Genomic DNA, 22518 nt, shown 5'->3' with positions numbered 1-22518 from the left:
CTCTACAAAATTGGGATCAGGCTTTTGACGCAATTTTGGATGCCATGACAGCTCGTACTATCGCACTATTTTCACACGTTTGCGAAAATGTAAGGCAGCAAAGAAATATGACCAGTGACCTTACCCTGATGACACTTGGTGGGTGTGGGCTTTGGGAGTTTCTGCATGAAGACAGTGAACGTGTTGTGAAGCCTGCTCTGCTTGTAAGACCGAAAGCTGTTGATCTTTCAGTTAGTTTTGATTTGACATGGCTAAAAACAAGGTTATCTTGCTAAATATTCATAATGATTCCCATGCATGCATTGTAAGTACCCGCATCTCTTAGCAGGCATTCAATTGAGGGTGCTTGCCCCTCTAGATTTCACTAAATGTTTTCCGCGGCTGTTCACACAACACATGAAACGAATCGTGCAATGTAAACTGAAGCAGTAAGTCTTTACACCTGGAATGACACGCAAAAACAAGCTTCGCATGATAACTGATTGTTCAAGAATTGAGAGGGCTGGGCCACAGGGTTTGAAGTAGGCTCTCCCTAGCAAGCACCCAGGCCAACACGTTTCATTCTACTGTTTTCATTCTGCGGTCTCTACACCTTTGTGGCATCACTCGTGTGCGGCTTCCTTTTTTTTGAATGCCCGTACATTCCTCGTTCTCTTTCCCACTTCCTCCTGGCCCGCGTCTCTTATGGTGCCCCCCTCCCCCCTCATCTTTCTGCCACTTGAAAGGATGCAAGAGCTGGAGAGCGCTCTTCTCTCAGAATGCGACCTGGATACCTTGCGCCAGGTTTCCAAGATGAAACCAGTGCCCGAATGCTTTCGGGCATATGTCTGGAAGGTGAGTGCAAATTCTCGCAGGCTTATGTTCAAGGCAATCTTCTCGCGTGTTGTAATGTTGTGGATGGAAAGAGTGTGTGCCTGGGTGGTGCCTGTAAGCATTGTGATTGGTATCGTCACTTTGGCACATTCAAGGCCGAATAGGTCCTTCTGGCTTTCTGGTGGTTTTCATTTCTATAATCACGTTAGGGAAGCGTGGTGATACAATGCTGCACCAGTGCATTTTTGAACGGAGTGATCATTTGTTGGGCATAAAAGATGTCTGCGGTAAATACGATACCATTAGCTGTTTTATTTTAAATGTCCTAACACAGCGATTTTCAACCATGAACGTGCCAAGGACCCCTTTCGGGCTTGCAAAAGTGATGGGGGACCCCACGAGAGTGGCCAGATATATTTTTCTGAGGGGGAAAGGGAGGGATAAGCCACCGGTTAAAAAAAAAAAAAAAAAAAAAAAAAAAGAGCATGTTTAGAACTTTGTCTCAGTCATTTTTTATTTTCATTTTTACATATTAATAAATCGATCCGGCGTGTACATATGCAAAAAGACAGTGGGGGAGATGCGGCGATTAAAAAATTTTGGAGGGGTGGGGGGTTCTGACACCGATACCCCCCCCGCTTTTCTGCTGTTCCCTTGCCCCACGATGAACTAATGTGAACTGCGTCATAATGTCAGTTACACTTGCAGCTAAAGTCGCCAACGTTCTTTGATTGATTGATTGTAGGGTTTAACGCGCTGACGCAACGCAGGCGATGAGGCGCGCCGTAGTGGAGGACTCCGGATTAATTTTGACTGCCCGGGGATCTTTAACATGTGCCGAAATCTCGTACATACGGGGCGTGTTTGCTTTTTGCCTCCATTAGAAAAGCGGGCGCCGCGGCCGGGAATCGAATCCATGCCCTCGTGCTCAGCAGCGCAACACCTTAGCCACTGAGCTACCGCGGCGCGTTCGCCAACATTCTTTCTTATTCAATGCCTGCCTGTTATGTCTGACTTTATCCTTATGCACGTAATATTGCCAAATAATTTGCTTGTGCAGCCTCGAGTCACCCAGCCTTTTGCGTATATGACTTATCAACATAGCTTGCATGTTGTGCAAAAAGCCAGCGTTAAAACATGGGCTGCGCGGAGAAATTAAACGTACAAATTGTGGAGTGAAGCAACCTTTTCGCATTTCCTGCGAGGTTTAGCAAAAAGAAGAAATGAATGAGGTGGGAGGTTTCCGGGGGTGCATCGGGGAGAGCTTCGTGAACCCCTGAAAGGACTTTGCGGCCTGTGGGGTCCGCAGACCCCCATTTGAGAAACACTGTCCTAACAGAATATGTAAAAAATCCGGTGTCTCGAGCACTTGGACAGCAAAAATGGTTGACAGTTCAAAGGATACAGAAAAGGTAATTTAGTTGAGAGGAAAGCTGTGTAAATTTGTGCCCGGGTGCAATTAGAGCCAGGGACTCCCAGAACGTGGGACCATGCATATCCCCAACACCACCACAATCCAGCGACTCCATCCGAATAAATGTGGACTTCATAAATGTGTTGTGGCCTTCAACATAAAAAAGTGACATGCACTGAGTTATACATGAGTAATTGGAGCACACTAATTACAGAAGTAAAAATTAGGGGAATAATTTATCGGTTGATTGTGAGGTTTGACGCACCGATGCTGCACAGGCGATGAGGCACGCCGTAGTAGAGGGCTCCGGATTAATTTTGACCACCTGGGGATCTTTAACGTGGGCCGAAATCTCGAACAAGATTAGGGGAATAGCAGAGTGTGATTCCACTAAATGTCATCTTTGCTTGGCAATGCAAGCACGTATTTGTGCTGAGAGCCGGGCCCACACTGTCTGTAATTGTGAAAGCATGTCAGAGATGCAAAAAAAATAAAACTAAAGAAAGGCCTGCCTTATGAGGTGCTTCAGAGAAATGATTCCATGGTTCGAAACACATGGCTGATGGCAGTGGTAAAGCAGTTGAGTTTGAATGGTCATCTAATCGTAGTTTTCTGTACCCCGATTGAGTTCTTTTCTGGCAGGTGCAGACAGAGGCATTAGTGGTGTCACCGTGTGCCAACCAGGCCTTGAGTTCGAAATTTTCAGGCCTTGGTAATTGGTTATCTGTGTCTTTTTCTTAACACATTTTATTGTTCGAAATATTGTCAGTTCAGTAAAAAAAAAAAAAAAAGCCAGGGCTTTACATTCCCTCCCCTTCTGGTTTGCCAGGCGGAGCCATGCTGGTGATTCTACACTGTCTGGTGCCATTATTTCATGCTGGAACTTGAAACATGCCCTCTTCTTGGCGCGTGTGCCTGTGCCGTGTGCTGCTTTTTCAAGTGTCCCCTTATCAATCTTTCAGATAAGTCTGGGAGTCAAGGGCAAGGAGGTTGGTGATTGGGATGAAATTTATGACCTCTCTGAGCAGTCCTTGATTAGGAAAGACTGCCAGGCGCTGGTCGGTAGGTCCTCCCTTGCTTTCTTGTTTGCACCTGACGCTAATGAGTTGAATTATCAAAAATAAGTTATTAAAGCATGAGCAGTAAAAAAAAAGTGGTTACTATCTTTCCCCCCCCCCCCCCCTCTCTCTCTCTCTCTCTCTCTCTCTCTCTCTCTCTCTCTCTCTCTCTCTCTCTCTCTCTCTCTCTCTCTCTCTCTCTCTCTCTCTCTCTCTCTCTCTCTCTCTCTCTCTGTGTTTGCCATTGTAGAACACATTTTTCAGTACTGTGAGGAGATTTTTTTCCTTTGGCCAGACAAAGTTGCTCTACTGCAGTAAAGGTTTTGCGAGAAAAGCATTTTTACTTTGACCTTGTGTAACTGATGTTGTGGCTAGTGATATGGGGACCAACAAATGCTGCTTTCATCTGGGCATTCTCATTTATTAGATACTGTAACAATATTGGCTAACTGAAGTATTGCTCTGTGCAGCAACATGTGTGTGTGTAATATATATTATATGTTGCCACAACCCATGCTTTGTTAGTGGTTTCAGTTTTATTGTTCGTACACAATACAGGAGGAGGTCCCGAAGTTGCAAAAACCTGTCGGGGGGGACCTCCCATTAAAAGATAACAAACACTGTTACATGATAAAGGCACTGACAATTATATGCTAAGTAAAGTAACAGGATTAGTACCAAAAGCAATTCCTAGGCAAAAATAGTTTGAACAATGTATAAAAGAAATACGTCACATGAAAAGGCGAACATTATTAATTATATTCAAGCATTATTAAGAGCTTCACTTGAAACTCAAAGTTGATGTGAAAACTTCATACAAATAAGCGTATGAAAGTGTTAATGAAGTACTCAAAAAATAGCTGTGAAAACTTGGTTTGCTTAGGTTTTGTTGCCAGCATCCAGTTGTGCACGGCTGTATTATCCTGTGCTGACAGCAAAGCACAAATTCACTCCAGTAAACTTAAGTGAGAATCTTGTGGCGTCCATGACTTGTGATAACAGGCTGTCAAACATAAGAAACAGTAAACATTCCCTGCCACTTTTATTTAGAAATATGGAAGTCATTACAACAGGGTGGTTTGTTATAAATTAAAGGCGCCACTTTACGTGTACGTTTGTGCATGCATACACACAGCAGGACACCTCAAATGCATTCTTTTTGGGTTACAAAAAAAAAAAAGGTGCTAGGGCAGGAGCACAGTTTTCAGGGGGGCATTAACACTGAGCTTTCACCTATTAATCGCAAAGAAAAACAAAAAGGGGAGGGGCGTAGTGTGATGTGTTTCTAGCGCACACTGACGTGCACTGGCACACACTGGAACTTCAGTTGCCGTCTTGCATGCGCCCGATCGCCCTCGGTTCGTTTGTGGTCGTTGCGCATGATAGGGGCAGGGGAGCTTGTCTCGTGAGCGCGCTGCAGCCGACCATTGGGCAGGCATGCGCAGCTAAGGAAGAAAAGCCCTTGCAGAGCGCTTTGGCAATGACGAGGAGGAGAAGCTGTCGGTGGTGTGCGACCTGGAGTCGGTGCTGACGCGCTTCTGCAAGACCACGGGCCTGCACTACGAGGGCGGCAATGGCTGGATGGAGGCCCTGGAGCCCCTCGTTGCACTGCACCTCTCCAGGGAGGAGCTCTACTTCTGCTTCCACGCACTCATCACCACCTACGTGCCCAGGTGGGATAGTCGCTGAGGAAGAAGGGAGGGTTGTCGCCACTAATTGCCGTGTGGTGTGCGTGCAGGCAGTGTGTGAAGGACGGGGCCCCCTTCCACCTGCTGCGGCTGCTGCTGCTGTACCACGACCCCGAGCTGTGTTCCTTTCTCGACACCATGAAGATCACCCCAGACTCGTATGCACTGCCCTGGGTGCGTGTTATTGCCTGTTGATAAAAGTGGTTACTTTAGGGGGACCCAATGATTAAGCTAAAGGAGTGTACCGTTTTTCTCATATAATTGGCATTTCTTCCTCCTTAATGCTGTTACAGGGAGACACAATTTGCATTTTTATCATGTACCAAAAATGAGAGAATATGTTGTTGGCTCTTGCATAAGACTTAGGCATTGGCAAGTAGAGAAAGTTAGATACGTGGGGTCGCTGAACCAAATTAATCCTCTTTTGTCCTATTCAGATTGCTAAAGTTTCATGTTGCAACGGCTGCTGTTGTCAAAAGATTCCTGTGTCTTGAAGCTTTTCTTTGCCGAGGTTAACACTTTCGTGAGCGTAAAAAAATCGCTTGTTTTTTGGGTAGTCCAAGAAATATTTTTTTCCTGCGACGTCCAGGCCGCGTCACGGCTAGGATGAACCTCTCGTGAGAGGGTCGTCCGAAACCGCTCTGCGGGCGACTAAATAAAGTTGCTCTCTCTCTCTCTGCCACGGAAAATGATTGATGCAGAAGTGTAAGGTATGAAATGATAGGGGAAGGATTGGGCTTTCCAACAGTATTAATTTGAAACAACAAATTTATTATGAATATTATAAAAAAATTATCAAAACAAAAAGTAACAGAAAGAAAAAGAATGGTAAAAATATCAATGCTACTTTGCACAGGGTAAACATAAAAAGAAGGAAATGTATACTTTGAATACAAGGCCCTTATAAAATAATACTGCAAATACGAGCTCTGTAAGTACAAAAGTACAAAAATATAAGCAGTAGTGTCTATCATGCCACTGCGTGAAGCAGTTTCTCAACGCAGTGAAGCAAAAGTTGGTTCCACTTGTGCAGCGGGTGCCAAGTAGTCCCGCACGAAGTCGACACCCTGCAGATAAGAGCCGTGACCTTTAGAATAGGCTGGATATGTTTACATCACTGTGTGGCAGCAATAGAATGACCCAAGAAGAAAGTGAAATTTACCGGCGGATACCTACTGATGTTCTGGGGTGGTTTGACGCACTTTTGCCGTCTGTACTATAGCCTGATGAATCAAAGTCGTCTTACGTGTCTGTGCTGCTACCATCATCCGAGATTACAGCTCAGATTCAACATAATTCGTCAAAATTTGCCGTTTCCATGGAGCATTAGCAAGCAGCTTCGTTGCCATAACCAAAACCACGTGCGCGTAACAGTGAAGGAGCTTTAAAAATCCCCTCCCCTGCGGCGGAGAAAAAAAAAACTCCAAAGCGAAGCTGATGAAATACTTCCTTTTTACCCTTTTGATGCGTCAGCTGTCCAGATGTGCTCGGATAGCGCCAAAATTTAAATTTGTATTCATCGATAACATACTACCAATGGGAATAGGCTCGGTCACGAAAGTGTTAAGGCAACTACATTTTGGGCCTAAGCATTCAGTCACAAGTCCATAAAAGAAGCTTTACTGAGCTCCTCATGTAGGCATTCTCGAGTCCACATTATTTGCAAATATAGAGGAAACAAACACAAATAAGATATAAAGCGGAAAACTTTTGTACACCACATTCCAGTTCTTTTTTTTTTATTTCTCTACTTTTCGCTCTACAAGTGCAAGGCACTTTCAACTTCGCAAGGATGATGTGTTTGTGTTAATCAAATTCAGTGGCTTTTTTTTTCTTCTCTTGAAGCTTAGGGTGTCGCCATTATGTGCGTCTTTACAGTGTATATTGCCTGCGAGCTGTTCACCGTGTTTCTCTTCTCTGCCAGTTTCGCAGCCTATTCTCGTCCACGTGTGACCTGAAGGTGATCCAGAACATGTGGGACATTTACCTCCAGTTGGCCGACCCGTTTCTCCTGTTTTACCTCAGCCTGGTGCTGTTGGCCAATACCAAGTGAGATGCGTTGCTGGACCTTTTCGCAGCAGGCCTTCACCCTGCCACTCGTGTGTTTCACTGCGTAAACTCCCTTGCAGAGAAGAAATCATGTCCAGGAAAGGCGACAGCAAGGCCGCCATCATTGGTGAGTGACTGCACTGAGGAGGCACGTGCTGTTGGGTTGTGCCTCGGTTGTGCCTCCACTTCCTCTTCCCTTTCAGAGCTCATCTCGTCTGCTCCGTGTGCCTTAGAAGCGGAAGACATTGAGGATTTCTGCTCGCTCGCCCAATTCTATTCCACAAGGACGCCCCTGTCATTCAGCCGGGTATGCTGGGAGTGTCGTTGCATGTCACGCCGAAGCTGTTTGGCAACATGTGGGTCAGACGGTTTAACCCTGCAGCATAAGCTGCGCACAAGTTAGCACATCCTCATCCTCCGAGAGGCTCAAGCACCATGGGGGAAAGGAAGAAAAACAAAGACCTAGAAAAAAAAGAAAAAAGAAAGACCTACTGAAAGTCGGGAAAAGGTGGCTGTGAGTTTGCCCATACTCTGCCTCCGAAAAGCTAAAACACCGTAAGGAAAAAACAACAAAAACAGTTCATAGCAGAGAGCTTGGAAGATCTGTTTAAAATGCTGCAAATGTTCAGTCACATTCATCAGTTTTACATGCTTGTTCTTTCTTGGTGTGTAAATAAGGGCCTTGTACTAAGCCCATTAGCAGTAGCGGTTCAAGTACAGTAATCCCTCCTTATAACGAAATCGCTTTACTCGAAATATCGCTTTATTCGAAATTTCTGCTGGTCCCATTCCAAATGCCTGCATTTTAGGCCGCATTACTCGAAGCGCACAAAGAGCGTGGCTCGCCTAAAACGAAGTGGCGAGCAGAGGCTTTGCCGAGCAGCGGCGACCCAGGTGCAAGTCAGGTTGTCAATATGGCGTGTCAACGCAAGCAGGTGTTCACCGGCGATTTTCTCGAGCGGACGCGACGGTGCGCGAGCACCAACACTCGAACCGTAGAATAAGCAGTGTCGTCGGCAACGGGGCGCCAAAATATTCTTGTTTTGCAAACTTCACGGCTGCTCACCTTGGGAAAAAAAATTACCCAGTGATCATGCAAAGCCCCTGGTGCAAAACCGGCAAGTTTTCATGATTTCACTGCGTACCCACAATGAGCGATTAATTGTTTTTGATGTAAACAAAAACAACCTCAGACTTGAGCGACGGCACTTTCCAGCGCGAAACTCTTGGTGCGCTGTGTGACGCCCGCACTCCACCCCCCTATAAAAGTGGGCACTGCCTTCTGCTCCTCATTCGCTCTCCAGTCTGCGAGGCGTTCGGACGCCAGTCACTGTTCTTGCTCTCCTTCGTGTCAACTGATAGCCGCCTTTCTGCAAGTTGGAGCAGGGGTTGCTCGCGCCTGCCAAGAACTTGAAACAGCCAAAGCTGACCGCCTTTTTTGCACCTGTAACTACTTTAGCTTTTCTCGAGTTGTCGCTTATATCAAAATACCGCTTATAACAAAGTTTTTCGCTGTCCTGCTGACTTCGTTTTTAACGAGGGATTACTGTAATATATTTCCGTACATATAACCTGCACCTGCCGATGTTGTGCCCACTGTATAAAAGAAAGGTGCCTATGGATGTTACCCACACCATTGACTGCATGGTGCAGCCTTTCATCTTCATTAAAAAAAAAAAGGAGTGTCACAAATGTAATTTGCGTTTATTCATGTGATGAATGCACGAGGGGCTTTAAATATAATTTGTCACCCTCTTGTAAGGACTCCATTACCAAAGGGAGGGATGAAAAGAAAAAAAAAATGTGCTACGAAAGACGTGTTCAGCTACTTGCAAATAGCTGCTCGATTGTCAGAAACTCATTTGTGCCAGGGTGGGGTTTGTTATCTCATCTTGTTGCACTTATTTTATCGCAGGGTGGCATCTGACCTGGGAACAGGAAGCAGACTTGTGATAAGGATAGGATAACATGGTTTCGAGACTGAACGGCAAAACTCCACTTCACTTTTGCTTTTGACAGCACGTTTGGTAGAATACAGCAGGGCAAAAATTTCAGCGAGAGCTGCTGACAAAGCATGCATCACAGTGTCGTGCACGTTGCAGTAAATCTGCATTTTTGGACAAAATTCACATATTACCTGCCGCCCCTCCTCCCTCCCCAACTTTACTGTACAGATTTGTCACTTACTGGTGAAAGTTATATGCGTGAATATACCGTATTTTCGTGTGTATAATCCGCACCCAAAATGCGAAAATTTCAGTGGCAAAGTAGGGGTGTGGATAATACACGGGGTTTTTACTTTAGTGCAACAACCTTGCAACAACCTTGTTGTACAACCTTATGTACAACAGTGAGGACTGCGGCTAGAGTGATGGCTCTAGCGAGAGCAGTGACACTGAGTGAATTGTGACTTTTGCCTTGCAGTCAGTGTATTTTACTTGCTAAATGTGTGCTTTTTCTGTCTGCATTATATGTGATGCATTGCTTGAGCAGTAGCTTTGGTGCAGTCTTTCCTGTATGAAATGTGCGGGCAATACGCGAGCTAAAAGTGGGGGCGCGGATTATATGCAGGGGCAGCTTATATGTGCGAAAATACGGTACAGTATATGCCTGCTTGGGCATGGATTTGAGCCAAGCACACAGTCATGTACACCATTGCTGCTTTGAGGAAAGGCTGGCTGGTGGTGTGCTGTTTCCCTATGTTGTGTGCTGTGTGAGGCTCCCAACTTTCTGCAATGTTCTGAGAAGGCTTGGGAAGGTGGAGTTGGCGAGTAAGGAGCGCCACACACCAGTGGGGTTTCCAAGCAGCGGGCAGCCACAGGATTGCGTCCTGGTTTGCAGGAGCACCACGCCATCATATTTGGCTCGGAGGAATGCATGGACAAGGAGCTTCCACAAGCGCTGTGCCTGCCTGTCTCTGTTTCGGAGCTCGTCACGTCCAACAGGCTGGACAGGGTAGGTGCTGCAAAGGCTTGCTATCACTATGCCCGATTCTCTACAAGCTTAATTAAGGGAGTTGCAGGGTTTGTATTCAATGCAGGGCAACATTCTCCCCTTTTTCTCCCTTTTTGTCTGCAGTCGGGAACGGTTTTAACATTTCGCAATGCAGCAGGGGTCTCCAAGATTTGTTTTTGCGTGGTTGTCTGAACTGTAGACTTTTTGCTGCAAATAAGGTCGGAATTTTTTTTGAGGGCAAGAAAAGGTGCTTTTTGCCTGAAGAACAGGCAAGGATGAGATTGTAGACCATTTAATAACGGGAACAATGTAGTTAGCCATTCACTTCCCTGTTGAAGTGAAGTGGGTTTTGCAGTTGAGCTTGCTGTGCTGCACAGGCCACCTCATGCTAATTTGGCTGAATTGTGTGGGTGCATACGCTGTCATAACTGATTTCTGCTTGTGTAATGTAAGCCTCCGTGTATCTCTGCTGTGAAAACACTGGTATTTTCTCCCATTGTCTTTGTGCTGGCAAAATGGAGGTCATGTGCAGCACATGATGCACGGTATGCAGACATTAAGTCATCCGTGTGAGAAGTTGTTTACTTGCGTTGTGGCTGCGGAAAATTCAGCGCAATTAGTTTATTGGCACCTTACTGTTGTCGATTCGATTCTCTCAAAGGACGACAGAAATTTAAATATGGTCTAATTTCTGCACTTGGGAAAACCAACTAACATTGTGAACATCTCTTCAACAAAGTAGTGATAGCTTATGCACTCAAACTGACAGAATAGTGTGCCAGTTTCCTGGACACAGTTGTGTATTGTGAAATCATTGGCCGGATAGCTGCTGTGGGTACACTTCATAGGGCCCCTATCAGGACACCTGAAACCACTTATCCAAAGGAGACTCCACGAAATGGGGCCAAATAAATGCACAACAAACACACAATAAAGCGGCAAATAGGTAGATACTCTACCACAAACGGAAGAGATAAACTGAGGTATTTATGTGCTGATGGAGAACAGACCGCATGCGTGTTACTCATTGTTATCTTTCAAGTGGGACGCAACAACCAACATGCAATAAGGGGAGACAATGGCTTGCTTTCTTGCAGGTTTAATTTCTGGGGATGCAAGAAAGTGACACTTTCCTGAGCTTTACACTACAGAATACTGTTGCGTCCTTGACCATTTTGAAGAGAGAAACTTGTGTCTACAAGCAAGCATTTAACTTACCTTCAAAAAACTGGTGCTTAGTGCATGTCTGAGTGCATCTAGGGAAGATCACTGGAAAGTGCTATCCACTGTGCAATAGTGGTGCTTGTAAGTTTTTAGTTCTCTGGCACAAAATGAAAACTCAGCGGAAGGAACAAATTTAGTATACAAAACTTCTTTTTTTTTTTGTTATTGCCTCTGTGGTGGTGTTACAGGTGACCTACCGTAATTACCCAATTCTAACGCCCCTCGATTCTAACGTGCACCCGATTTTCCAGGCAAAAAAACGAAAAAACTTGCACCTCCGATTGTAACTCGCAAGGAACTTTGTGAGCAAGAAAAACGAATGCAAGAGAAACGGGCGCTTTATTTCCCGAAGTAATCTCACTCATCCCACTCCTCGTCGCTCTCTGAGAGCTCCTTGTTGCCTCCCGCTGACCGCAACATCTCGTCATCGGTGCCGTCAAGCACGTTCGCGATGCCACACTTCTGGGGCGGTACTCTCGAGTTTTGTCCCTTTTGCTTCCCTTTCAAAAGTGTCCCTTTTGGCGAGCCCTGATTGGCTAAAAGCAAGCAACCAAAAGTGACGTAACGCAAGCGCAACAAACCTACTGCCAACACCCACTGCTTAACCGGAAGTATGTCACGATGAAAGGGACACAAAAGGGATGTTTTCAAAAGGGACAGTTACGAGAATACCACCCCTGAATGAACGTTCAACCATGTTCGATAGGATCGGGGCCCACGCCTCGCACGCACATCCCGCGAGCTTCTCCAGAGGCGTACGCTTCAGCCATCCGCTCATGAACGCGTGGGAGCCACTCGTAAGGCGCGGAAGCGGCGCACCTTTGTTGCCGCTGCTGCCATTGCTGTTATCAAGCGCGCAAGTGGAATAATTTGACGATTTGTGTGAATGCCAATAGAAAAGCCTAGGGAGGCGGCCTAGATCCGAAAAATTGTTGCTAAAAGCTTTGGCGCCATCTTGAGATGGCGATGGTGATGGATGGAACAAAATTTCAGCTGTTTCGGCAGTTTCGGTTTTGTATCCGATTCTAACGCGCATGCCATTTTTCAGCATATTTTTGCGGAAAAAAAGGTGCGCGTTAGAATCGGGTAAGTACGGTATACTGTTCTTGATTCACTTGGAGGAATTCTTAATTGTGCATAGAAAAATTTACATTGCAGAAAATGATCTTCCCATCAACATTTGAAACAATTCGCGGTGATCCTTGTGCATCGCAAAGAGGTTGAGCATCCTTGTGCATCACAACAGAATCTAATTTCAAGTATAATATAGAACGAAATGCCTCTGAGTTATGCCCACCATTTTGCTTGTATGGGGGGGGGGGGAGGTCGCTAGAGTTTTGTTATTCCTGCGGAAGACCTTAGGGCAGGTTTTTCGTGACTTCATTGTCCAGGCCATCCTGTGGAGATTTCCTTGCAACATTTCTTAATGCCTGTCGTTTCAGCACACTCTGGTGCGATACTTTGTGGTGGACTGCAGGCCGGCCGACCAGTACAACAGCGGCCACCTCAAAACGGCATTTCACCTGGACGCCAGCCTGGTTAGTGGAATTCTCAGTCTGTAGATGCGGCAGTCCAGAGACCTTCTCCAAGCACATTGTAGGCAACCTAGATTAGTGTCCCTGGCCACCAGCTTAAGAATGATTGCTTCCTTCGACAGCAGCTGCTGTGTCGTGAATTCTTAAGTTTCAAAAACACTGGCTTTACTCAGTAGTGTAAACGAATTCATAAGACATTTCCCCACCTATAGAGGTGACAGCGTCAGTAACAATCTGGCCCGCAAAAATACAAACAACCTATTTATCAAGTGCACCATAAACATCCGGTAGAAGGCCATGATTAACATTGCATGCTGTTGGGTCACGGCGAATGAACTATGGCTCCATAAATTTTTTGGGGCCCCACCGCTGTTCCGGTAACATAACCAAACATGTGACCGTTTTTTGAAACAGTGGTCGACCATTTTTGTCTTTGCACATGCAGCATTGTAGCCTTGAAAACGTCTCTCTCATGCTCCTTCATTCGTGTTCCTCACCCGCCGCAGTGGCTCAGTGGCAAAAGCATTGTGCTGCTGAACACGAGGGCACGGGTTTGATTCCCGGCCGCGGCAGCCACTTTTCTGATGGAGGCGAAAAGCAAAAATGTCCGTATGTACGAGATTTCGGCGCACGTTAAAGATCCCCTGGTGGTCAAAATTAATTCGGAGCCCTCCACTACAGTGCGCCTCATCGCCTGCGCTGCGTCGGCGCATTAAACAATCAATCAATCATTCGTGTTCCTCGTCGCAGTCCTGGCGTTCAACCTTGTGCTGTTGAGTAAAGCCAGTGTTTTTGAAACTTCAGAATAGTGTCCCCTGTCTTTTGGATAATTTTTTCATGTGTTGTTTACATTCGGCAGTTCTTCTCTAATGTTTATTGTCTCAAGTTGTGCCAGAAAAGAGAGGACACGTGGGAATCTGGAAACTCCCTCATCTGTTCGAAGGGGCCCCTGGTCATTCTTGGGTGTGGAGCAACTGATTTGCGAAGAAAGTGAATGGGTGTGCGAAAGGAAACATGACCAGCATCCTTGGCTGCCACGTAGATTTTGTTTGACTTCGTGTCAGCCTCTCACCAGAAGATTGGGGCCCATCAGACACGAGGGCTTATGGCATCATCTTTGCGGAAAGCAGCTGCCGTGGGACACAGTTTTTTCAGTGTCTGCATCAGTACATGAGTTTGGATTTTAAAAATGCTGCTAGTGTCGTACTTTGCACTTGTTCCATGGTTCAACTAATGTATAATTCTCTGTTGTTGTTTTTTATGTTTAGCTTTATTTTAGCAGGGTGAAAAAGTGGTTCAATGGGGACAATTGAACAGGTCTGCCATGAGAGGGGGCCGCAGTTTTGTGCGAGATTGCAGTGCCGACGTAGGTTGCGGCCTGGCAGGTGAAGGAGCGCAGCCTGTGTTGTGCTGCCTCGCAGATGCTGCAGGAGCCACGGGCCTTTGAGACGGCCGTGCAGGCACTGTTTGCGGCCCAGAAGCAGGCCATGGAGGCCAACTCGGTGGCTAGCGGGGAGCACCTCTGCTTCATGGGCAGTGGGCGTGAACAGGAGGACCAGTACGTCCACATGGTCGTCTCCTCCTTCCTGCAGAAGCACCTGCAATACGTTGGACTCGTGCGCGGAGGCTACAAAGGCAAGCCGCATGGATCACTAGAATGGGCAAAACTAGCGGGCCCAATTTCCTACTTGGCAGTCAGGCAGGCAGGCCCCTTGAAGGAGTGGTCGCATAAAGGGCCCTGTGCACTTCCCCCGCAGCACTGCACGACTTCATCTCTGAAGACCTGGACTCTCACCTTGCGGACCACAATCCTCGCCTCTGCATCATCTGCTCCTCTTCGAGCGCCAGCTCTACCAACGGCATGGATGACGATGACGTCTCCTTCTTCGCCAAAGTACAGCAGGTTGGTCGGGCGGTCGCCCCACACTGGAGCATCCTGTGTAGCGCCCTGATGAATGTGCCTTTACAGCCTTGCACTTGTTACAAAATGCGATGGGTCTTGGGACCTGTGTGAAAATTTTACTTCTAAATGAACGCAGCTGTAAATCATGTTTAATGCATTAAAAACTTAGCATGTGTAACCCACACACCCAGCCTGTAGTGCCCACAGTATGTGTATATCTGTAGCTTAATATAAGTGGGGATGAGGGGCTTGTTGAATGAATTGAAGGCAAGCATGGGGAAACAGAACATAAAGAAAACCATGCCTAGGGTAGGGATCAAACCCATGACCTGCCCGTAATGTGTTCAGCTTCACTATCACATTGTAAGCAGTGTTTTGGCTTCGCCACCAGGTGGTGTGGCTTAACGAGGTTGTACTGTGCTAAACTTAGTCTAAGAAGCCTTTTCATTGCATGTGGCCAACAGTTCCCCATAGTGAAGGGACAGCGAGAAGAGGGTGATCATAAATTACCTCGAAGGATTTTGTGGTGCAGTGCTGTACGAAAACACTGAAGTTCCGCCTTAGTGTGGCAGGGGAGAACTTGTTGGCCCGAGTGGCTGCTGTCGGCCAGACCCTTCCCCCTCATGTGTTTCAGGTCACAACCGTGTTCAAGAGCAGAGCCAGCGACATGAAAGGGAAGCTGGTGGAGTACATCACCAATCCGCAGCAGCCTCCCATCGAGAGGTGTGTGCAGTCTGCCTCTTCCCCATGCACCGGCATGTTGGACGGCCTTGTGGGCATTCTGGTTTCCTTGTCCAGTGGTAGTGTTTGTGCTCAGATTGCCCCCACCTGGTGCAGGGTGAGTGAATAACAGGTCTTCCGTCTCCTCCTTCCCAGGCACGTGAGCAGCTCGGACAAGTTGGGCAAGCGTTACCGGGGCATGGCACCCGTGTTCAGCATCGACGATGAGCACGACGGTGAGCAAAAGACGCCCGTGGAACTGGCATGTCTGAGGGGCTGAATATTTTTTCAGGTTTCATGGGTAGTTGTGTAGCTCCTACAAGTAATCAAGCCACTCGCTCAATGTTGACCACTGTGGAGGGTTTGAGGGCAGCTGTGGTGAATGTTCCCTTGCAGACCTTGGTGGCCACGGGGACCTGTCGGTGCAGCAGGAGGAGAACATCAGCAGCTGGGTGAAGAAGCCCGAGGTTCTGGGGCACTTCAAGTGCGAGGAGATCAAGGAGAATGGGCACCTGTACCCGAGGTAGTGCAAGTGCTGTGTCTGGAAGCTGGCCAATTCTCGCCCTTTGTTACATTGACGAAGGCATCCCCGTACCGAGCTCCGTTGCTTCCATCATCATGTAGTGGTAGCGTGAGGGACGAGAGGCGAGCAGGAGAGCTGCCTCAGTGTTGACAACTAAGAGCTGAGGGCAAAACATATTTACTTTACTGCATGGTGAGAGATGAACAGCAACGATGCAGGAACAGCATGGCAGTCGATGGGCAGAGCGACACTCTCAGTTCAGCCCCAATGCTGACTCTAGTATACTAGATGTCGAAAGGGTGGAATTAATACACAGAAGTGCCTACAGACAAACAGCCTTTCCAGTACTTTGTGCGCGACACGAACAGAGTAAAAACCCACAAGAACACCCTTTTCCAATCTCACGATAGCCAGTGCACGTTGAGTTTGAGAGAGGGGGGAAAGAAGATCCCAGCAGGTGGAGTCTGTTTGCAGAGTCAAGTCTCAACATGACATCGCTAGAACCAGTTTGTTCCGGATTTTGCAACTGCCACGGGCGTGAATCATCACCAACAAGGGCCTGCTCGGCAGATGTGCTCTGGCTCATTGCAACTTGTTTGAGGGGGCTGGGCTTTGCCGCATAACACGAAACTTCACCGCACTGCACCAAACGTGTAGCACGTGCACACAGCAGCGGCGCGCTGAAGCATAGCACCTTTCACATTGAGCTACAAAGTGCGCAGGTGTAGTGAGAGACACCCTGCTGTTCAATCTCAATTTTAAGAAACTCTTAAAATCTGGTTTCCTAAAATTAACAAATTTGGATTAGCCACTTCAATTGCTCATACATGTAATTCTTTCTCAGCTTTGGAAAGTTTCTAATTTAACCGAATAATTTGTGGCTAGATGTGACTTTGTCAAGTCGAGTTTCAACAGTAGTTTATGCTCTTGCCCTTGCAGCTCTGGGAAGCCTCAGAAGTTGTTTCAGTTGCTTGCATGGTATTTTTGTATGAATATTTTGCCCATCGTGGCTTGACCTCACGGAAACATAAATCGCTTAGGCCTCGGGGAGTGGTTGGGGAGTACTATAAACAGCGCAGGTAAAGAGGGGAAGCTGTCGAGGAGTTGGGTGGTCTCCAAGCAGGGCCTGCTGCAGTGTAGGTGTGTTGTCCTGCATTCCGCAGCCACCTGGTGGTGACGGAGACGCACCTGTACCTGCTGCGGGAGCTGAGCCACAAGAAGGGCAGCGGGCGGGTGGTGTCGCAGCGTCCGCTGCTGTCGGTGCTCAAGATCACCAGCAAGAAGCAGCACCCCGAGCTGATCACCTTCAAGTACGGCCTCAGCGACGAGGCCACGGGCAGCTTCACCGTGGTGGCCCTCGACCGGCTGCTCATTCCCCGTGCCCGCGAGGCCACCCAGCTCGTCAAGGCACAGATCACCCGCATGCTCGAGCAGCAGGAGAGTGACGCGGGAGGCGGGGAGGCCAGGTGCGTACTGATTACTTTGCCACGTGGGTTGCTGCATGCACCTGCAGTTCAGCAGGGAGCGCAAGCAAGGCCGTGGGGATTTTCAGTGTGCCCAAATACTTGGCCAGAAGCAGAGATCAAATAAAGGGAAGTGTACTGTTTGTTTTCCCAAATTTTGACAGTGTTGCCCACCCCCTAATGAGGTTCAAGTGCCATGATAGGAGAACCAACGATGCATGTACTGCTAGGCAGCATTGCCAGATGGTGAAATACAGCACCGGGTCGTGAAAATCTGGTGAAATTTGGGGGCTGCTGGTGTTGAAGTGCTGGTGCGGCTACACCAAACAATATCTGGTGGAAAGTGGTGGAAAAAAACTGTGTGACTTCTTTTAACCATGGTTTTCTTTCCCTGAATGGAACCGTTTTACGCTCCTACACCCCAAAAGCCTGCTGCTGCATGCTTATTCTAGTCTTCTCGATAAGTATTTTGGGTTTTCACCACTTCTTGAAAGTAATAAAAACTCTAACTTGGCAGTTTGTATTTCAAACAAGCTACAGTAAATAGCGTCCTTGAAAATATTTTATGCAGGACGTACCACTAGCATTCCCTCTTTAGTAACATTACCTCACTAATTTGTGACAGCTACAAAAGCTTTGTATGGCATGTTGACTGTACAATAACCAGCCCAGTGTTAAATGCTCACATATTAACCTAAGAGAAGCATACTTTGCAGCACTTCTTGTTTGAATATGAACATAGGCGAAAAGCACAGTGAGCGCAGCAACTTTGTGTGAGCATGCCCTTAGAAAATGAAGTGCTTTATAAACAGGCATTGCAACAGATATGAATAATAAATTTTATTTCACTTTTGTCGAACATATTTTTCTAACTTAATGACACGTAATCAAGTCACCACCTCTGTGTTTTTTAATTACCTATAGAGGAAATCAAGTCACCCTCTCTGGTGGTTTGTTGTGAGCAACAAAAACACCATCTTCAAGGCGGTGTTTTGGGTGAACTGCGTGCGCAGAAATGATACCGGAGCAGGAAATGCATTATAGCGGGAGTATTTTAGTGCTGGTGGAATCTGGTGAAATTTCAAAAAGGGACTGGTGTTGAAGCCTCTTTCTGATCTGCCAATGCTGCTGCAAAGCTCTGTGGTGTGTGAGGCATTACCCTCCACGTCTGCGTTGATGCTATGAGGAAGTAAATCTATTAGTGAGGTTCATGCAAGACGAACAGGGGCCAAGGGAACCTGACAATGATAACTAATGGTAAAAATTATGGTGATGGCAGAAGGTCGGGCCACATTGTACAACTCCGGTCGAGTGTCCTTATCGTGTGAAGCATAAGCACATCAGGTATCCATGTAAAGCCAAAAAAAAAAAACAGAATTCAGTGTATTCTACAGAAGATTTGAAGCAAGTGAGATTACCACAGGACACAAAAACTATCGGGGCACCAAATGTTCCTCTTGTGATGTCGGAATGCGGAAGCATCACTTCTCGCTTAGTTTAGTGTGGCTGAGTGTGTGATGAAACACGCAAGTCAGTAACCTGCCCCAGAGAATCTGGCCACGTTTTTTGGTTACACAGATCTGGGGAGACTGCATTACACTGCCTTTTTTTACTGAGTCTAGCAGTGAGTGCTGCTCATGCATTGGTACTAGGCAACAAGGATGAAAGAAAGCTGCATGCACAGTGCATAAACAAAGGGTAAAAAATGGGGGGGAAATACTCAAAGCGTGGATACTGGTGGTAGACGTCATCTTTCAGGGTCAAGGCTATTGGAGGATATCAACAGGGCCTTCATTTTATAAGTGACCAGTAAAGAGCGCAAAGGCTCACGGGTACGCCGTCTGCTCCCGCCACTTCCGGTTCGAAAGCTCCCCGGCCTCCCGTACGCCGGCGGCTTTCACGCGCATGTGTGTGTTATTTGTCACAGGGTGCTTACCTTTCAGAGAAGCCCCTAGTAGGGTCAGTCATTGTTATTTATTGAATGCCCAACGCATGGGTGTTTTTTTATTTTTTTCTTTCGGTGGAAACGGATAAACAACGAGTACACACATGCGGGAAAGCCGCTGATGTACGGGAGGCCAAGAGAGCTCTCGAACAGGAAGTCGTAAGACTCCGCGGGAGAAAATAATCTACCCATGAGCCTTTGCGCTTTTTACTGGTAACCTATTGGGGACTGCCAGTAGCAAAGGCAGACAACGGTGGCTGCCAAACTGTGGTTCTGGTTTCAGCCAACTCAGTAGTGAGGGACTTTTTGTCCACTCGTGCTGCCACCCAGTGTAGTCCTCGCCACTTGCTTTGCACCGACACACTGTCATATCAACACCGTGGAGTGAAGTGCAGAAATGTGTGCACGTGTGTGCCCCAGTCTTGGTGCCTGCATTTCATTTGGTCTTGGAAATACCGTAGAAACGAGGTGAACAGATTTCAAGGTGCTGCTTGTCAAAGCGAGCAGCACCTTGCTTTTCACAAGTAGGCTGAGGGAAGAAAATGCTGCGATGTCTTCGTGATGTGGGCACCTCTCAATTCCGTCTTGCAGGTAATGACAGGATCAAGCAAGAACTGCCGGCAGACCTTCTGCAGGGGAAACAGGAACTGAGCCCAGAATCACGGTTCCACCATCTTCTTGACGAGAACAAGCGTTGGTTGTTTGGTGCCTGTGTCTCGCCATCCAAGTGTACCACTGGTAAAACAGAGTAAAGGCTTTTGAGCCTATGACACACGCTCTCTGGTGCGTAAGACAGCTGTGAAGGGGTCTTGCAAGATACACGACAAATCAGAAATCTTAAAGCATGCGGTCAAAAGTCATGCGTTCTGCCACTTGTGACATGACCTTGTACAGGCTGGTAAGGCCTCTTCAGGCGTTGTTCAAAGAATTCAAAGCTTTTTTATATGTAATGACCATTAGTCAAGCACAACAGTTGAGGGTAACTTTTGAAGTCTTTTTTTTTTCTTTTTTCTCTCGGTGCTTGGTAGGTGAGGTGTGGCCGTCTTCTTTTAAACTCCTAAACGGTGAGGCTGACTTTCACTTTAAAGCGCCTTGGAAAAATGTAGGGACGTTGCTAGTGGCTAGTGTTTAGGAAGGTCGAGCGGATTGGATCCAACAAGGCAGCGCTGCCCACTCGTGTAGGCGATGCCGAGTCCAGTGACAGCATTTTATGTTCAATTCGAAGCTGTATCTCCTCGTGGCAAGTGTGGCTTTAGGTACAGCTTGTTCCGCTGTTTTGTTGAAATACCAAAACCTCAGATAATCTTTTCTGCTTTTGTTGACTGCAGCTGTTGGCATTTAGGGATTATGCCTATTCAAAAGCACATAGCTGCAACCTATTCTAGTTATGTCTAAGTGGCTGTTTGTCGCGTTGTACTAATGGCAGACCACGCAGGGCAATGGGAAGAAATTTAACTCGGTGAAAACAATGCATGAAGTTTAGTACCACTTTGCTGACTGGGCCGTTGTAGGCCATGCGTGCTTCTTTCTGGTCCTTTTTGTCTCTATACAGTTTAGTTAGTGCTGCTGTAACCAGGGAATCTGTTACATAGTTCGTGCTGCAGTTTTGAGCTTGCTTTTAGCGTGGAACATTCTCAAACGCAACTCGCAGTTTTTGACTCTACAGCACATGGTTGGCAAAGCACAAGATGAATGGTAGAACACTAATTGTGCGTGTGTCTGTGTGTGAAGTGTTGTTGATGTCGTTACTGTCAACTATACGTGCGATGGGGTCAAGTTGTTGACTTTTTTTGCCAGTGCCTTCTGTGTTGTGTTGGTTTGTTTTGTATCGTAGCATTAAGACTACTGGCGGAAATTGCTTGTAGAGATAAACGTGTTCAATGGATGATGACCAGGAGGTTACGAGCAGTGTATACATAATGACCAAGTGACCAATGAACACATTCCTGTAGTGCGAGAGTTCGTGTGAAGATGGCCACATTATGATACCAGGTGTGTGAGAAAGCCTGTAACCCTAGGGCGTGTTGCTACTCTCTCTCTCTGCCTCTGTTTGCACTCAAATATGTTATAGTGGCTTGTTCGTTTTTAGTCAAGGTGAGCAGATGTGGTTGCAGGGAGGAATGCGTAACGCACATTGTTTTGGTGCTGCTTCACGTGTAGTTTCTTGCCCCTGTACAGTCAGCGGCCCAAGATGCCTGCATGAATGCTTCCTGTTCAAGAGGCACTCATAAAAAATGGAGCAGTGCACCTAATTTATGTTAATTTATAGTTTCTGCTCATGCGGCTTCCCTTTCCTTTGTGGAAACGCTGCAACACATCTTCCGTCCTATTGACAGGCTTAGTATCTTTGCTTTGATTGTGAGAAAGAATGTGGAGTGCCTGCGGACGTGTGGTTTGTCTGAGACTGCTAATCAGCTTCGAATTGTGTGCATGGAATTATATAGCTGGGGTAAGATGTCATCGTTGCCGCAGATTTTGTTTCCACTTTTTATGTCCTGTTGGTCAAATGTAAATAGTATTTTATATATGTTAATAGTGTAGTGGCTATGTTTCCTGCTGTACATTCTATAGTCTTGTATATTCAATAAAGTCTTCATAAAATCTGATTGCCTTGCTTTTGGCAAAAGGTGCTGCTGTTGATGGTGTTGAAAAAATACTTGGGGTGCTTTGGTCTGCCTACGTGGCTTGAACATGAAAGCATTATAGCTTTCACTGACATTGAAACAGTGGCTGAAATGCTGACTCCTGCGTTCCAGCCTTGTTGTTGATGTACTTGCGTTGCTGACCATGCTTATCCGAAGCAAAAGCTGGCGTTGTGTACATCGGGCGTCAAAACACCTTCCACAGTGACAGAGAATAAACGGGTCCTTTGTCCGGAACTGTATGTTTGCCCACTGCAACGGTCTCTTGCCAGCTGAAGCTGGTCTTCAAGGTCAGAGTTCAACGGCACTCTCTCCTACTGCTCACAGGAAAAGGTGTGTATTCCCGGTGCGAGCTGCTCCGACAGCTCCGATGAACACAAAGCAAACTGACAGCTGCTTCTCGCACACTATAAAGCCACGAGTTCGGCGTGCTGGTTTTACATTTTTTCATTTTGGCACCACTTCATTGCAGTGCCGTGCTCCACACGTGCATGTGAAATTGTGGGGCCACCATTGCACACAAGAACATCATTGCACATGAACATGGGAATGATGAAAAGAGGTCTGATAATGTTCTCTTGCAGCT

The 22518-nt window shown here is 46.8% G+C and overlaps 1 protein-coding gene across 4 annotated transcripts in view; it reads left to right on the top strand.

Moving 5' to 3' along the window:
* The window catches only part of Tbc1d23 (TBC1 domain family member 23), a 22942-nt gene extending 1046 nt beyond the window's left edge, over positions 1 to 21896 (top strand). For 2 of the 4 annotated variants that reach the window (XM_077705971.1, XM_077705969.1), the window contains exons 2-17: positions 726 to 834; positions 3190 to 3289; positions 4754 to 4958; positions 5024 to 5147; positions 6898 to 7022; positions 7103 to 7149; positions 7226 to 7329; positions 9864 to 9977; positions 12644 to 12739; positions 14158 to 14371; positions 14494 to 14639; positions 15274 to 15362; positions 15516 to 15595; positions 15756 to 15882; positions 17046 to 17348; positions 19882 to 21896. In XM_077705971.1, the coding sequence (XP_077562097.1) occupies positions 726 to 834; positions 3190 to 3289; positions 4754 to 4958; positions 5024 to 5147; positions 6898 to 7022; positions 7103 to 7149; positions 7226 to 7329; positions 9864 to 9977; positions 12644 to 12739; positions 14158 to 14371; positions 14494 to 14639; positions 15274 to 15362; positions 15516 to 15595; positions 15756 to 15882; positions 17046 to 17348; positions 19882 to 19885 (1987 nt within the window). In that variant the 3' untranslated portion in view covers positions 19886 to 21896. Of the gene's footprint in view, positions 1 to 725; positions 835 to 3189; positions 3290 to 4744; positions 4959 to 5023; positions 5148 to 6897; positions 7023 to 7102; positions 7150 to 7225; positions 7330 to 9863; positions 9978 to 12643; positions 12740 to 14157; positions 14372 to 14493; positions 14640 to 15273; positions 15363 to 15515; positions 15596 to 15755; positions 15883 to 17045; positions 17349 to 19881 lie in introns of all 4 variants that reach the window. The other 2 variants (XM_077705970.1, XM_077705967.1) reach the window with 1 other exon arrangement.
* Positions 21897 to 22518: the final 622 nt, after the last annotated feature.

The sequence above is a fragment of the Haemaphysalis longicornis genome, unplaced genomic scaffold (assembly GCF_048455015.1).
Source record: "Haemaphysalis longicornis isolate Haplotype H1 unplaced genomic scaffold, Haemaphysalis longicornis Haplotype H1 scaffold_4, whole genome shotgun sequence".
Classification (NCBI taxonomy): Eukaryota; Metazoa; Arthropoda; class Arachnida; order Ixodida; family Ixodidae; genus Haemaphysalis; species Haemaphysalis longicornis.
This window is presented reverse-complemented; position numbering and strand designations above follow the sequence as displayed.